The sequence below is a fragment of the Rhamphochromis sp. 'chilingali' genome, assembly GCF_963969265.1.
Source record: "Rhamphochromis sp. 'chilingali' genome assembly, chromosome: 5".
Classification (NCBI taxonomy): Eukaryota; Metazoa; Chordata; class Actinopteri; order Cichliformes; family Cichlidae; genus Rhamphochromis; species Rhamphochromis sp. 'chilingali'.
In genome coordinates this window covers 32,714,510-32,728,819 of record NC_137932.1, presented here as the reverse complement: position 1 = coordinate 32,728,819, position 14,310 = coordinate 32,714,510, and the positions used below count along the sequence as shown (strand labels likewise).

The window sequence follows — 14,310 nt, the reverse complement described above, 5'->3', positions numbered from 1 at the left end:
CTATATGATATGAAGGGACATGATCATTCATGACTTTGTAAAGTAGAATGAGGATTTTAAATTCAATTCTAGGTTTAACATGGACTCAATAAGGAGAAGTCGATATGGCAAATGTGATATTTCTACCTGGTCTCATGCTGCGGTATTTTAGATCATTTGAAGGCTTTTCAGGGAGCCTGATACTAAATAATAACAGTCCAGACAAATATTTACATTTGTTTCATGTGTCCTAACCTGGGCAACAATGACGCCAGGGTTCCTACATATAGGACATTCATTAGCTCCACATCAGTACGTGTTCCCCACCCCCAGGCAGTGCTTTCTGACTGTTAAGAAATCCTGGTTCCTTTACTGAGATCCATAACCTAATAAAAGTGCAGAAGGACTAAATCTAGACAAATCATCTAATCACACACGCTCACACATGGGTCAAAAGAAGATAAAGATTATTAGAGAAAAACTGTGAAGGAGTGGCATGTCAGTGTCTCACAGGTTCAAAGGTATAAAGTGTTTTTGTTCATGTTCAGTTTTACTGCACTTGATTTTACATCTTGATTAAATGAACTTCAGTGTTTTCTATGATCTATAGGCATAAATAAAAAAAAACCCAGATAACTTAAAAGTAAATATTTTTACTGTTTTTAAAATGATTAAAATTAATTGTGTTTACATACATTGCATATACTGTTGTTCACAACACATCCTGCAACAGAGGAAATGTAGACACATTCATATTTAAGAACACTTTTTGGGGAGAATACATGGAAAAGGACGGAAGCAGTAAAGATGCAGCAAATAAAGCCAGTGGCTGGATTAGATGGCAAAATAACAGCAACTAAATACTGTTAGGCTTTGGTGTGTTAACTTCAGCAGATTGTCTCAACGATTTTGGTCTATAGTAATCACCAAGTAAAAATAAATCATGCAATTTAAAACAAAGCATCTCTTTGGTTGGCACATATCATTTCTAGAGGCACATATGACCGAACAGCTACAAAAAACAAGTAAAAGCGCGAATAGAGTGCAATGAATACATACAACAAAGCATTCATATTCATATATGGCAATGAGAAATTACTCGAGGCTCTCACAAATGAATAGCACTATGATGGCACTCCACCATAAAGAGTCATGCACATCATAAGGATAAGACATGGGATTTAAGCATAGTATTGGAAATGCTGAAGATTTCAGTCACTTTGTGCATTAAAATAAAATAAAATAATGGCAACATGTTTTTCATTAAAGAGCAAAGTTAAGACGTATTCACGGTGACAGGACAGTACAGACAAGGAGCAGAGCTCTGCTATCATCTGAGGTAGCGGGTCACAGGTCTGCAGAGGAAAAAAAAAACACTGACCCACAGCATTTCTATGATGGAGATTCATTTCCCCGGCAGCGTGAGTTTTCCAAATATGCAGTCCACCACAGTCAGTGATGGGTGACATCACTTGGTTCACTGGCACTACATAGGGGGCTTTGGGGAGGCGAATGAGGGCAAGCAAACACACTTTCAGACATTTGCATTTGTGCACAGTTTGGTCTTCAGTCAGTTCATTTAAGGCTTTTAACAACATGAAAGTCTCCAGAAGTGAAAAATAAATAAAACACAAAACAGATACCTTTCTACTGAATGTCATTGAACTGGACAGAGTTAATAATTAATGGGACTGATGGTCACATAGTCAATTATTAGTTAGACTCACGTCCACAGTTCAAACAGAGGCGTCTCTGAAATGATTCAGTAGAGTGAGTAAATCATACAGAGGTGAAGGAAAATGCACAATGTTTTGTGGGGTTTTGGGCCATTTAAGAGATCATCTGACATGAACCAGGTCAACTGTTAATGAATGCTGCACAATTTAAGTATGAACTCAAATGTGAGAGAAAATTACAAGAAAATGAACAAAAACGGTCCCCATCTGGCAGTAGGCTTTAACAAAGGGGTGAGGATTCAATTAAAAGGTAACATCTTCCAATTTCTTTGAATGTGCTCACTCAGCATGTTGCTAAAACAAAACCCACTCATGCCCTAACTTGGCCAGTGACCTAGAGTTCAGTTCAGCTCTTCATCCCGCTGTCTTTGAAAGAGCAAAGTAATCAACAAACTGATGCAGTACATCAGATACGCATGGCTAATGTAAGTGGTGAATGTCTTCTTATGTGCTGATAGGCTGAAAGCAGTCAACAAAGTTTTAAACAGATATGACTTGATGATAAGTGAACTTTCACAGTGGCTAGAAGTCCTATTTTTCCTACTCCAGACTAATATTTTCTGCTTGCTTCCAGTCTCTGTGCCTTTTTTAGGATAACCAGTTGCCACATATTTACTTTCTAAAACTATTTCTTTAAATATAACATCTAAAACACTGAGGAGGTTTGATTTAAAGCAGCCTCTTTGAATGAATCAGTCACAGTACCAGATTAACTGATGACACAGTTGCAGGGGGCTTTATAGAACCCTCTCTATGCTTTCATGTTTGTATAATGTGATCATTGATAATTCAATAGTGGTAATTTTGGAAACACAGGCAGCATAAATTCTGGGATGCTCCACAGCATGGGATCAAGAGTGGATAATAACCTTAACCCCTTAAAGCCTGAAATATAAAATAATTGCAGAAAATTCTTGTTTACTGAACCATCAGACAAATTTGTTTAAAAATTAAGTACATTTTAATTATCTTATATGACTTTTAATTTGTACCATATATTTGCTACCTCTGGTATTTAAAAAATGTATTGTGCAGTTTATTTTGAATTTTTCAAGGGAAAGAATTACGGGCTCAGTGAGGTGAACTTAGAGCTTTTGGGTGCCAAGCTCTGCTTGGTGAGTTAAACAGCCTTTAAATGATCAGATTTCCTAGATCCAACCTCGGAAGGGAAGCTGGGTCAGCATCTCTGACAGGACATATTTTATTGTGCTTCCCAAAGCTGCATCCTTACAAGCACCTTTACAGCTCAGATTCCAGAGTCAGACAGAAAAACCTAGACTTTTTAGAGCACTTCTCTGAGCCGATAGTTACTGTGTGTCTTTTTAAACACCAATCATTGATTAGGGATGCACTGACTGTCAAAAGGACCAATACCAGTACAAATATCAACGGTAATACAGATACTGGTACTGATACAGATATTGATGTCTTAAAGAGCATCTGGAAGCCTGCAGATAACAGTATTTGTATTAGTTTTTGTTGTTATCTAGTTCCCGGTTTGGTCCAGGAAAACAAATATAGCATATTATTTCATTTGTGTCAGGGTTTTTTTTTTCAGCTTTTGTTAACTTTTAGGCAGGACATCAGTATATGCCAATTTATTTGCAGAAATGCTGGTATCAACCAACCCCGACCACTGTATCAGTGCACCCCTAAAACAGATTACATAGCATACTGGAGGACATAAAGATGGCAGGGTTAAATATAAATCTTTGGCAGACTGGTTCACTATGAACTTATACAAAAATGTAAATTAACACCATAAATTGTTTCCTATGTTTTTCTGTATGTTATACTATACAACATGTTTTAACTGTATGTCTAAAACTGTATGATAGTGATGAAAAGTCAATGTTAAGATTAGAGTAAGCCCAGTGAGAATGGCTGCTGACGGAGTTGATCTTGGACACAGTACTGCATGCCTAACTCTTATTGTGACAAAAAAATAAATGTCCAGTTTTCCCCATTTTCAGCTACAATTTCAAGCTTGTCTGATGTAAGATTAGTTCAGTCTGATGCATAGTTCTTCAGGATCACATTTACGTTCAGCTTCAACATATGACTCTGATATGTTTGAACACTTTGGCATTTTTTCCTACTTAAAACAGTCTTCACATAAACACAGATATGCACAGAGTATCTTAATACTATCAATGAGCAGCAGCAGCCTCAGTCTGACCCCCTGCACCTCTCTGTCAGTCTCTCTCTAGGGGTATTTAGAGGACAGACTCTCCTGCTTTGTGTTGCACAACTTCTTGAGCCTTTTCATGATTCATCATCTTCTGGTCAGCGTCCTGCTCCCCTTTCACGGCCTGCTTTTTCTCTCTTCTCTTGTGCTTGGCTTCCACCCAGGGTATCAGACACAGCAAGGCCCCGCCAATGATCGGTGGGACTCCTGCTAGGTAGAAGGCCATGTCGTAATATCCCATTTTGTCCCTCAGATAGCCTGCAACCAGATAAAGGGGGGGGGGGGGGGGGGGGGTTAACGGTCAAATAAACACAGCTAAAGGTCAATGTTTACGATCACATCCAAATACAAAGAGAAACACAAGTGTCAGAACTCCTAAACATCGCAAGATTAACAGCTGGTGCTGACCAAGATGTCATTGACTTTTGTCACCTGTATGGCTTCTTTACATATGTAAACTCTCCTAATAAAGATGGCTTCCAGCTCTACCACACACACACACACACACACACACACACACACACACACACACACACACACACACACACACACACACACACACACACACAGAAGCTGCTCTGCCAGCAGCCGTAAATCACTGCAGAGGGTGGTGAAGGCAGCAGAGCACATCACTGGCACGAGGCTTCCTGCCATTCAGGACATTTATCTCCAGCGATGCTTCCGTAAAGCACACAGCATCATCAAGGACCACAGCCACCCAGCACATCAGCTGTTCTCTTTGTTATCATCTGGCAGACGTTACAGGAGCCTGTCTGCTCGGACTACAAGACTCAAAAACAGTTTTTACCATGCTGCTGAGTGACTGCTGCTCGTCAAACACATTTCATTGCAATGTTGACCTTGTGCTAACTTGCATATGACAAATAAAACTGAAAACTGAAAACAACTGATTGTCTTCCAGGAAGCCCTCTGCACATGAAGCTCACATGAGTAAATGCACATGCTAGCAGTAAACCTTTGGTGAACCTTTGGCATTCAGCACTGAAGAAGTCTCGCATTTTTTAAAATCCACATGTAAACAGCGTCAGCTAGAAACATACACATACAACATACACTGATTAGTCACAATACTGAAACCACCTGCCTAGCAGTGTGCATGTCTCACACCTTTCAAAGCATAGCTATCGGGCATCCTACAGATGCTCAATCGTGCTCATGATTGAGCATCTGGGGAATCTGAAGATTAACTGAACACTATGAACTCTTAGCAATGTTCCCAATGGTGGAATGCATTATCCTCCTTAAGGGGTCAGTGATATTAAGAGATGCTCTTGGGAATGCAACTCCCACGTAACTGTTTCCAGCAGAAAATTGGCCCAGGAGTCCCATGTCCTCTGTTGGCTTGTCTGATAATGCATCCTGCTGCCACCTCTTCCCTGTGTAGATAAGTGCATACGCTGGTGTTGAGTCTGTGTTTCCACAAACCCCGCTAATTCTAGAGACTTATTCATCATGAAGAAAACAAGACAGTCGATCGATCGATTATTTGCGCAAGGGAGGCCTCGTCTGTGTCCTGACCTCCTCCTGCTACCTTTTATTGAGAGACAGTTCACACAAAACATGTCAGAACAAAGCCACGCCCCCTTGGTTCTAAGACCAATGTGTGAACTTCTGTAAGAGTGTGTGTGTGTGTGTGTGTGTGTGTGTGTGTGTGTGTGTGTGTGTGTGTGTGTGTGTGTGTGTTATGTGAGAACGTGTGTGTGTTAGACCTCCTGCTGACCAAAGGGTCATAAACCCAGGAAGCTTACATCAAAAGAAACAGATCTTTCCGATAGGATGTATCTACAATAAAACCTCCCCCAGCACAGAGTGATTGGAGAGGTGGTCAGGATCAAAGGAAGGGCTTTGATCCTACTGCTTGAACTAAGACTGTACAAATTTAAGAAACACAATGGCAACATTCAACAATTAGACTTAACAGCTGGCTCACATGATTCATCAGACCAAGCCATCCTCTTGATCCATGATCCAGTTCAGAAACTCACATGCTCAGTGTAAGATCTTCAGCTTTAGTACAGGGCTCAGCATGAGCACTCTGACCAGTATTGCAGCTACAATCTCATGCACAGCAAGCTGTGATGCCCTGTGTTCAGACACCTTCGTATCACAGAAAGACAGCATTAAGGCTTTAACCAGATTGTGCTGCATTAGCTCTTTGTACAAGACAAGGTAAAATGCGGAAATGCGTCAGTGATCCTTGTGCACTCACCAGCTCACTGAATGTCCTTTTTGTAGGTACACATCACTACACAGTTGGAATTACCCCAAAGAGGCTTATATATAAAAGTATGCATGTGCTAGATTTTTGAAGCTAGTTGAGGCCAAGGATCCAAAATGACTAAACTGCCATATTATTAGATCATCAGTTTAGTGTGGGCATGTGTCATATGTTCAGGGGTTACCTGAGCATGATCACAAATTTCAGTTAACTCCTGCTTTACCTGCAATAGGGGGCCCCACAGTCATGGGCACAGACATCAGGCCTAGCAGGAAGCCAATGGCCTGGGACACATCTTTGGCTCCAACCAACTCAAAGGCGATAGGTGCCATGATGCAGATGAAGCAGCCGTCAAACAGTCCCATCAGCAGACACACTGCGATAAGCCCGCCAAACACATTGCACAGGGGGATCATCATGGACATGAGACCGATGACGAAGAAGGACGCCACCTAAGTAGAGAGATTATTTTGTTAATTGTTATGGTTTAGTACACTCTATATATTCAGATTGGATGCAAAACCAAAAGAAACCCCTCATTTTACTTTAACGTTACACGAGAAGGCTCATGTAATGTTAAATCTTCACCCCCTATTGTAAGACCTTTAACTGGCTTAAAGGTCTCACTGTGCTATGATCCTCACATGATCCCTAAAATGCTATTTCAGAGAATTTTTAATGGTCAGAACTTCTGCATTCAGACACTGTAAATCTGCTTACACGACTGTTTAGGCCACACACTCACTTGCAGGAACACTTTGTTGACTCCGTTAATGTAATCCGCCACTATGCCGAAGATCAGTCGGCCAATGCCAGATGTTATACCAATGCACATGAGCAAAACTTCCTTATTGGTCTCTTTTCCAAAACGCTCCTCCACGTGTTTCATCTGTGGACAGTAAATGAAAGATGAACACAGCTGTTTCATTTCTTTAGTTTACTGCAGTTATATGATGCACAGTACAGCACAAAGAATTACAATAAAAACTGTGAAACTGCAACCACTGACTAAAACCTCATTGGACAGTGCTCTTTGCTTAGTCATTGTGGATTTGTGTGTTAACTACATGAAGATATTTGCCTGAGATCTAACCTCACTGGACACTTAACTAGGTACACCTTTCTGGTACCGGGTTGTACCTCCTTTTGCCTTAGGATTACTTAAATTCTTCATGGCAAAGGTTTACCAAGGTGCTGCAAATATTCCTCAGAGATTTTGGTCCTTGTTGCCTCGACAGCATCGCACAGTTGCTGCAGATTTGTTGGCTGTACATCCATAATGCAAATCCCCTGTGCTACCTCATCCTAAAGGTGCTCTATTGGATTAGGAGGAGGTGGCTGAGGAAGCCATTTGAGTACAGTGAACTCATTGGCATGTTTGAGAAACCAGTTTGATGATAAAAGGTGACTCTGCCAACCTGTAGCATCAGTTTTCTGTTCTTGGTTGACAGGAGTGACACCTGGTGTGGTCTTTGTTTTTTATAAGTCTGTCAGCACTGCGCTGCACTCCTGTGGATGCATATAGTTGAATGAAGAGAGGGAAAATTCACTAAATTTTTCACTCAATGTATCTTTTACTTCACATTCTGAATGCGTTTTTCAGAAATCTGGGGTTGAATGGTTTTGCAGAACTGGGTTCAAAAAAATGTCCGGTTTTACAAATCCTTTTATTTATATGACAGCAGCCATATTTCAGGCAACAGGTCAGTTTGTTGTTATCATATCATCAGATCCTTTTATCTAGCTTGTCCATATTTCAGTGCTCATTTGTATTTCAGCTTCCAGCTAATGCCGTTTTCTAGTTTACACTGTCCAGATGTTGGCTTTCCACATTATCTCCTGTAGCCACGTCATTCCTACTGCTAAGCATTAATCTGTGAGGACCGAGAAGAGAAAGAGGGGCCTGCTGTGTTTCTACCTCCAGGCAATGTGCAGCAGACCTCTTCAAAGGACCTGCAGTCTGCTGATGTATAGACCCATCACCATCACCCCCTACACTTTCTGGGAGACTTACATTCTTTGCCAATGTACAACAACATGCTCTGTCTTTAGGAAGTCTTACATCCAAGAAGCAATGCTACACACATCTTTGTTTGTTTGTATAAGTGTCAGGAGATTAACTTATGATACACACACTCAGTTGAGGCTGACCAGAGGGAGGATAGTTTTAAAGTGAAGTTAGATGTATCTTGAACTTTGCCACCTAGAATTCTGCTTGGAAGGTTCACGTGACAAACGTGCTGCTCCCTCAATCACACGATCACATTATCAGACATAAACCAGTGGACAGTTGATAATTGTTGAAATTTATTGCTTCAGCCTAGCCTTCTGAAGGTGATTGATATTCCTCATGTGTCATACAGTAGTGAATACCTTATGGAGAATGTGGTTCAGTCAGGAAAAGCAGACCAAGAGAGTCATATAGCAAATATGTAAGATAATATGGAAGTGTATGAGTTACAACCTAGCATCACCTACTCACTGCCATGATGAGATCTATGATACCAGCGAACTATCAGTCAAACAAAGATCCTTTGTTCACAGCTATATGGCTGGTAAATGATCGTGGATCTTATTTTAGATATTCCCTATCTGACTCATTCCCACATTATCAGGTTAGGTTACATTTTCAAAGCTTCCTGCTCCAACCGATATATAAATGTAAAGAAAAATAAAGTGGTTCATCTCATAAATTCTCACCCAGCATGCATAGCTGATGACATTATATTAAGCATAACAATCACTGAAGTTCTCAATAACCTGAGCTGCTACTTATGACTAGTTCAGATGTCTAACAAAGAAATCTATAGTTGGTGGATTTAGCAAGGTAACAAACTAGAGCACCTTAACACAAAATACATTTCAATTATAGGGAGAGTTTTCCCCTTTAGAGCCCCAGTGCACCAACCCAACCTTCCCAAGTGCTGTCGTTCTCCTACTCTCTCGCAGATGTGTAATGATCATCAAACATCCAGCCCACACACTGCAGCCCTGCAGGTGCTCCTCATTAAAAAAATGAAACAAGCTTATTTTAAAAGTAGACACAGCTATCTGAAGAAAAGTACGGCTCTGAATGGTCCTTTATGGTGTTCCATGATTCAATTATGTTGATTCAGGAAAGGGAGGACATGGATTATCTGTCTTGATGATAAGATCAAACTTTCTAACATATTGGCCTTCAGCAAGTTGCATAATTTTCACAAATTCCTCTCCCACTTTGCACTTGGCAAAGCAATAGCATACCTTTTATCAAGCCATTTACAGAGCAAACACAAAGGCAACTTCTTTTTTCTCTAATCAGCAATAAGTTGAGAACTGGACTTTACTCTTTAAGTAAAGAGGTAAGCAAGATGAAAAACATACGTGGTACTAGGGCAAGGCTATTTCAAAAGGCCGCGCTCAGCACTTTGCTCAAGGAAATAGACACTATAAAAAAATAAAAAGTATACAGCTGTTTGGAGGATCTGACAGGACTCCGTTCCAACAAGCCGAACAATATGCTGCTGGACACATGTTTTTCTGCTTTTCCATCCCACAGGGCTGGGGCTTTAGGTGCAGGTAGTGGGGAAGAATGGCTGCCGAGGCTGTTAGTCCAGTGCTGGTGCTGAGGCTTCAGCCAGATCCAAGTGTTATCCCAGTCTGTGTAGCAGACATGAGAAGTGTTGGGAAAACACAGGCATTGATCCACAGGACACTCTGATCTCCCTCCAATAACAAAGTCACCGTCTCCAAATAAACAGGCATCTCCTGAGTCTTTCCAGTACATACAGGCTCCCCTTCTGCAGCCCTCCCAAGACGTTGTCTCTAAGCTCAAAGTTTCCTATCTTAAAGCAGAAATAAACACTGATTTAGGGAAAGCGACACATGTTTACGGAACTGCAGATTAAATCCTCCTTCCATATTATGCCACATTCACCAGGACCACACAGCTAAATAATGAACACATGAGGAACTAGGAAGTTGTTGTGGTGAAAAAAGAGCCAGGCAACCCACACTACAAAATCAGCTGACATCTACCTGCCGAGACTGATTTTCTTTAATCATGTTTTGTTTTTAATATGTCTGTCTTTGAGAGTCAGGGCTCTTTGCCAATGCTGTAGAGTCACACTATATTGTATTGATGTTGTTGAAAGCACTGAATAGTTATATTTCAAAATGGCTCTAGAAAAGTATCATTGTATTAAGAAAGGTGAACTAAATATCTAGTAAAATATAATATGTAAAAGTAGCCCAAAATTGACCATAAGTGGACCATGTCACAATTACACACAGAGACCTTTATTACAATAAATTCCAATTTATATTTCAGGATTGTGCACAAATACATTAGCAAACTGTGTTTGTTGAGCTATTCTTTAAATGCGCCATCTTAAGTAATTTGGCCTTGTGTTCATTTTAATTGCATACATCAATGTAATTGCATTGCGCTGATGGACCCATGGCTCTGCAGGCAGTGCAGGTAAATATTTTTTTAAAAACATTATAATGCAGGGAGACCTCACCACCGTTTAGGCGTCCACCAAAGCTCAGCCCTGCTGTTCATCCTCTGCATGAACACAGCATTACAATAACCAATACCTTGGACCCTCCTTTACGCAGACGATGTGGCACTCGCAGACCCAGACCGCCTGCCTCTACAAGAGCAGTCGCAGGAATGGAAGGATCAGCTGAAAGAAAGTGGAATGCACCTGAACACCAAGAAAACGGAATACCTAGAATGTGGCCCTCAGATCCTGGGATTGATCCAGATCGACGGCCAGGAGTTAAAGAAGACGGCCCAATTCAAATATCTCAGGTCCCTGGTCTCGGCGGACGGCGAGACTCTCCCGGATGTGTGCTCACGAGTCAACACAGCATGGCTTAAATGGCGTAAATCCACCGGCATCCTGTGCGATAAGAGGATGCCTGAACACCTTAAAGCCAAGATCTACAAGACAGTCTTATGGCCGGTGGCCCTATATGGAGCGGAATGCTGGCCAGCCACCAAGAAACACGAGCAGATCCTCCATGGAGATGAAGATGCTCAGGTGGATGTCTGGGCTTAACCCGCCCGGATTGTGTGACAAATGAAGATGTTTGAAAATGACTCAGAGTTGCCCCAATCGAAAAGATGATGAGGGAAGCACGCCAACGGTGGTATGGACACGTCATGCACAGCAAGGATAATTCGGTGTCAAGAAAAGCCTGCAATAGTAAAACTGTAATCTTTGTGCCACTTTTGTGCATTTGTATCGTGCCAAATAAGCCGTGCGCAAAGCACCAACATTTCTACTGGAATCCCCATCATTTCAAATCATTAAGGGTCTCACGAGGCAAGGTGTGAACTCTTTGTGCGACACTGCTCCACCCTGCCATCATGTGAATTATTACAGCCACATATTACACACACACATATTAGAATGACTGATAGTCTAATGATGACTCTTCTCTCAAACCATGTTTCCAAACTGTGAACATTAGAATTCTCAAAGGAGTGCCCTCTCTCTGTTTGGGTGCAGATGTTCAGCTGAGTCTTGTCTTGAAGAGCTGGCTCTCCTATCCTGTCCCATGCATCTTCAGCATGCACTTAGCTGTCTAGCTTGCGTTTAGATGTTTTGTCCTTGGGATTATAGTGATATTGAAGTGCACACTTGGAGAAAATTCGTCTGATATAACACTGGTGCACGTGATGGAACTCTGGAAACGTTCTCAAATGATATGTTTTTCTGTCTCCTTTTGCATCCTCCCTTAAATAAAATTTTTAATTTATCACAGTTGCCAAAAAGCAAAATATTAAAAGACAGTAACACTCTGTGCCACCGCTGAATGTCTGGAAGATCCTGCCATGGTTTCAACTTCCCTTCCTCTCCCCTTTCACAGTTCTGTTATTCACATAGCTGTTATGAGTTTTGATGACTGTGCTGTTGAAGCTAGCTAACCTCTCACCCTTATTCCTTGTTAACCATGCCAATAATGAGATCCAGAACCAAGGAGTAGGATAGCTGCAAAATCACACTGTGGAATCTTGGAATTGGCATGCTCCCATATGTCAAATGGATCATTACCAACCCCTTGTTTGGAGGGGAGTGAACGGCACATACACAAACAGTAAGTATGAATGCCAGCATAAATATTATTAGCACAGCAGATGAAAGAAGTGATAAGTACTTACCAGATGAACATAAGGCACAAAGTAGCCATAGAGGGCAGCGGGAATGCCGAAGGCCCAGATGCGATATCCCCACGACTTCCAGATATTGACGTTGAAAATCTGTTTTAGGTGTGAGCTGCCTGTTTGGGAGTCTTTCGGTTTGACCGGCAGCAGGGGCTTGTAAGTGAAGCCAGCCAGCATCAGCACAAGCATGAGGATGCAGAGGACACGCAGGGTGGAGTATAGGCCTATGTTTTTCAGTAAGGCTGACAGCACAAAGGGCATAGCGATCGTGAAGACGCTGCTGCCGGCTGTTACAATACCATTTACGAGGCCAAGGCGCTTCTTAAAGTAATGGCCAAGGATGACCAGGCTTGGCTGGTAGGCGAAAGAGCAGCCGCAGGAGAACACAATGCCGTATGTGAAGTACATGAGGTCCAGGGACCTAGGAGCAAATAAATAACATCAGTGTACAGTCGATTCATTCAGAGTTGCCAATTCATCTGCAAGATATTTCCCAGAAAAGAATCAGTTCTTAGCAGCAGCAACTATAAAATAAGATGTCAAATGTCTTTAAAGGTCCAAAAAAACGTTGTTTAAATTACGATACAGATTTTTGTTTCAAGAAGCTTTATCACGTATTAGGTTAAATCAAATGCAACGCAGTAACACAATTCTCATTCACATAAATCAAATACAGAGTAAGTCTCCTAACTCGTTCTCACATTAAGTTAATTTGCTATAACTTCAGTGACAACAAATAATTAGTTTAAATATTTTTAACACATTATGACACATTCTAACCGATGGTGCATATTGGTTTACATTGTCAGTGACTCATAATTATAAAAGTTATCAATTGTTTAAACTAAGTCATTTTACTATTTCATGAAAACTGACAGACAGCATGTTGCTGCCACCAAATTCAAAATGACCAAATGCCTTTTCCTTAAAATAGTACATGTTCTTAGTTCCACTGTTAATAAAATATTTTATAGGTTTATGAGCTTTGCCAATCACTGCATTCTCTTTTTACTTACATTTTATACAGGGGCCTAGCGTTTTTGGAAATGGTTTTGCACACAGTGAGTTTCAAAGTTCTGTTTGGCTTAAATAAATATCTAAGTGCCAATAGCAGTCACATAGTAAGTCTGCACCCTGAGAACTTAGCTTCCTGACCACAGTTTCTGTCATTTGACCACCTGTAATTCAGCAGTTTTATTGCTTACTCTAGTGATAAAGTGTGTGCGTTGCACTTGTTGCGTTGCTTGAACCACATATGACTGTGTGAGTGTTTCCTCACTTGTAGGCCACAATGAGATTCTAGGTCATTTTTACCATGAAGTCATCATTTTATATAAAATGTTTTGTTTTGGGAGATCAAACTGACTCATCGAATTGATCAAATAAAATCAGGCAGACCACACAGTTACACTGATTTTTATTTTTATTTTTACCATTCAATTAACCAACAGGACTACAGTACAGTCCCCTTGCTCTCATTTTGAAAGTTTCGCCAAGTGAACAGAGTCACTGAGTTTGACCTCTTCACTATGTTTGTGATATTGGTATTTGATATTTAGGGTAAATGTGTTGTGCTGCAAGATACAGTGCATCCAAGACATTTGCGTTTGACTTTAGATGAGTGAATGTCCTGTATTTCATTTGTTACTTAGTACTAGTTAGCATGTGTCTATGCATTTTGCCCTCACAACATGCAGCCCAAAATGTTAACTTAGAAGTTTCTAAAAAGCATGATATATTATAGTTGTGGAAACCATATAAGAAATCATGGGTGCCTTGTTACTGCCCCAAATACAATCTTTTTCAGTGGAAAACACTGTATGCATATTTTGTCATGTGACAAAAAAGTGAAGCGAGACAGGCCTGATATCCTATAATACTAAGGTTTTGCCTGTACGTGCAAAGTTAAATAACAGTTAAAAGGTGCTACAAAAGAATTATACATAAAGCAAAAGCATGCTATCTTAAGAAATTTAAAAAAAATTCTTATGCAGTTGTGAGTTGGAAAACTTCC

General features: G+C 40.7%; 1 protein-coding gene across 1 annotated transcript in view; it reads right to left on the bottom strand.

The window, feature by feature from the left end:
- Window positions 1-626: 626 nt before the first annotated feature.
- slc16a10 (solute carrier family 16 member 10) overlaps window positions 627-14,310 on the bottom strand; it is a 29,216-nt gene continuing 15,532 nt past the window's right edge. Inside the window, exons 2-5 of the mRNA XM_080883568.1 lie at window positions 12,294-12,729; window positions 6,888-7,031; window positions 6,366-6,594; window positions 627-4,161 (exon numbers count right to left, since the gene is read on the bottom strand). Of these exons, the coding sequence (XP_080739694.1) occupies window positions 3,932-4,161; window positions 6,366-6,594; window positions 6,888-7,031; window positions 12,294-12,729 (1,039 nt within the window). The 3' untranslated portion in view covers window positions 627-3,931. The remainder of the gene's footprint in view (window positions 4,162-6,365; window positions 6,595-6,887; window positions 7,032-12,293; window positions 12,730-14,310) is intronic.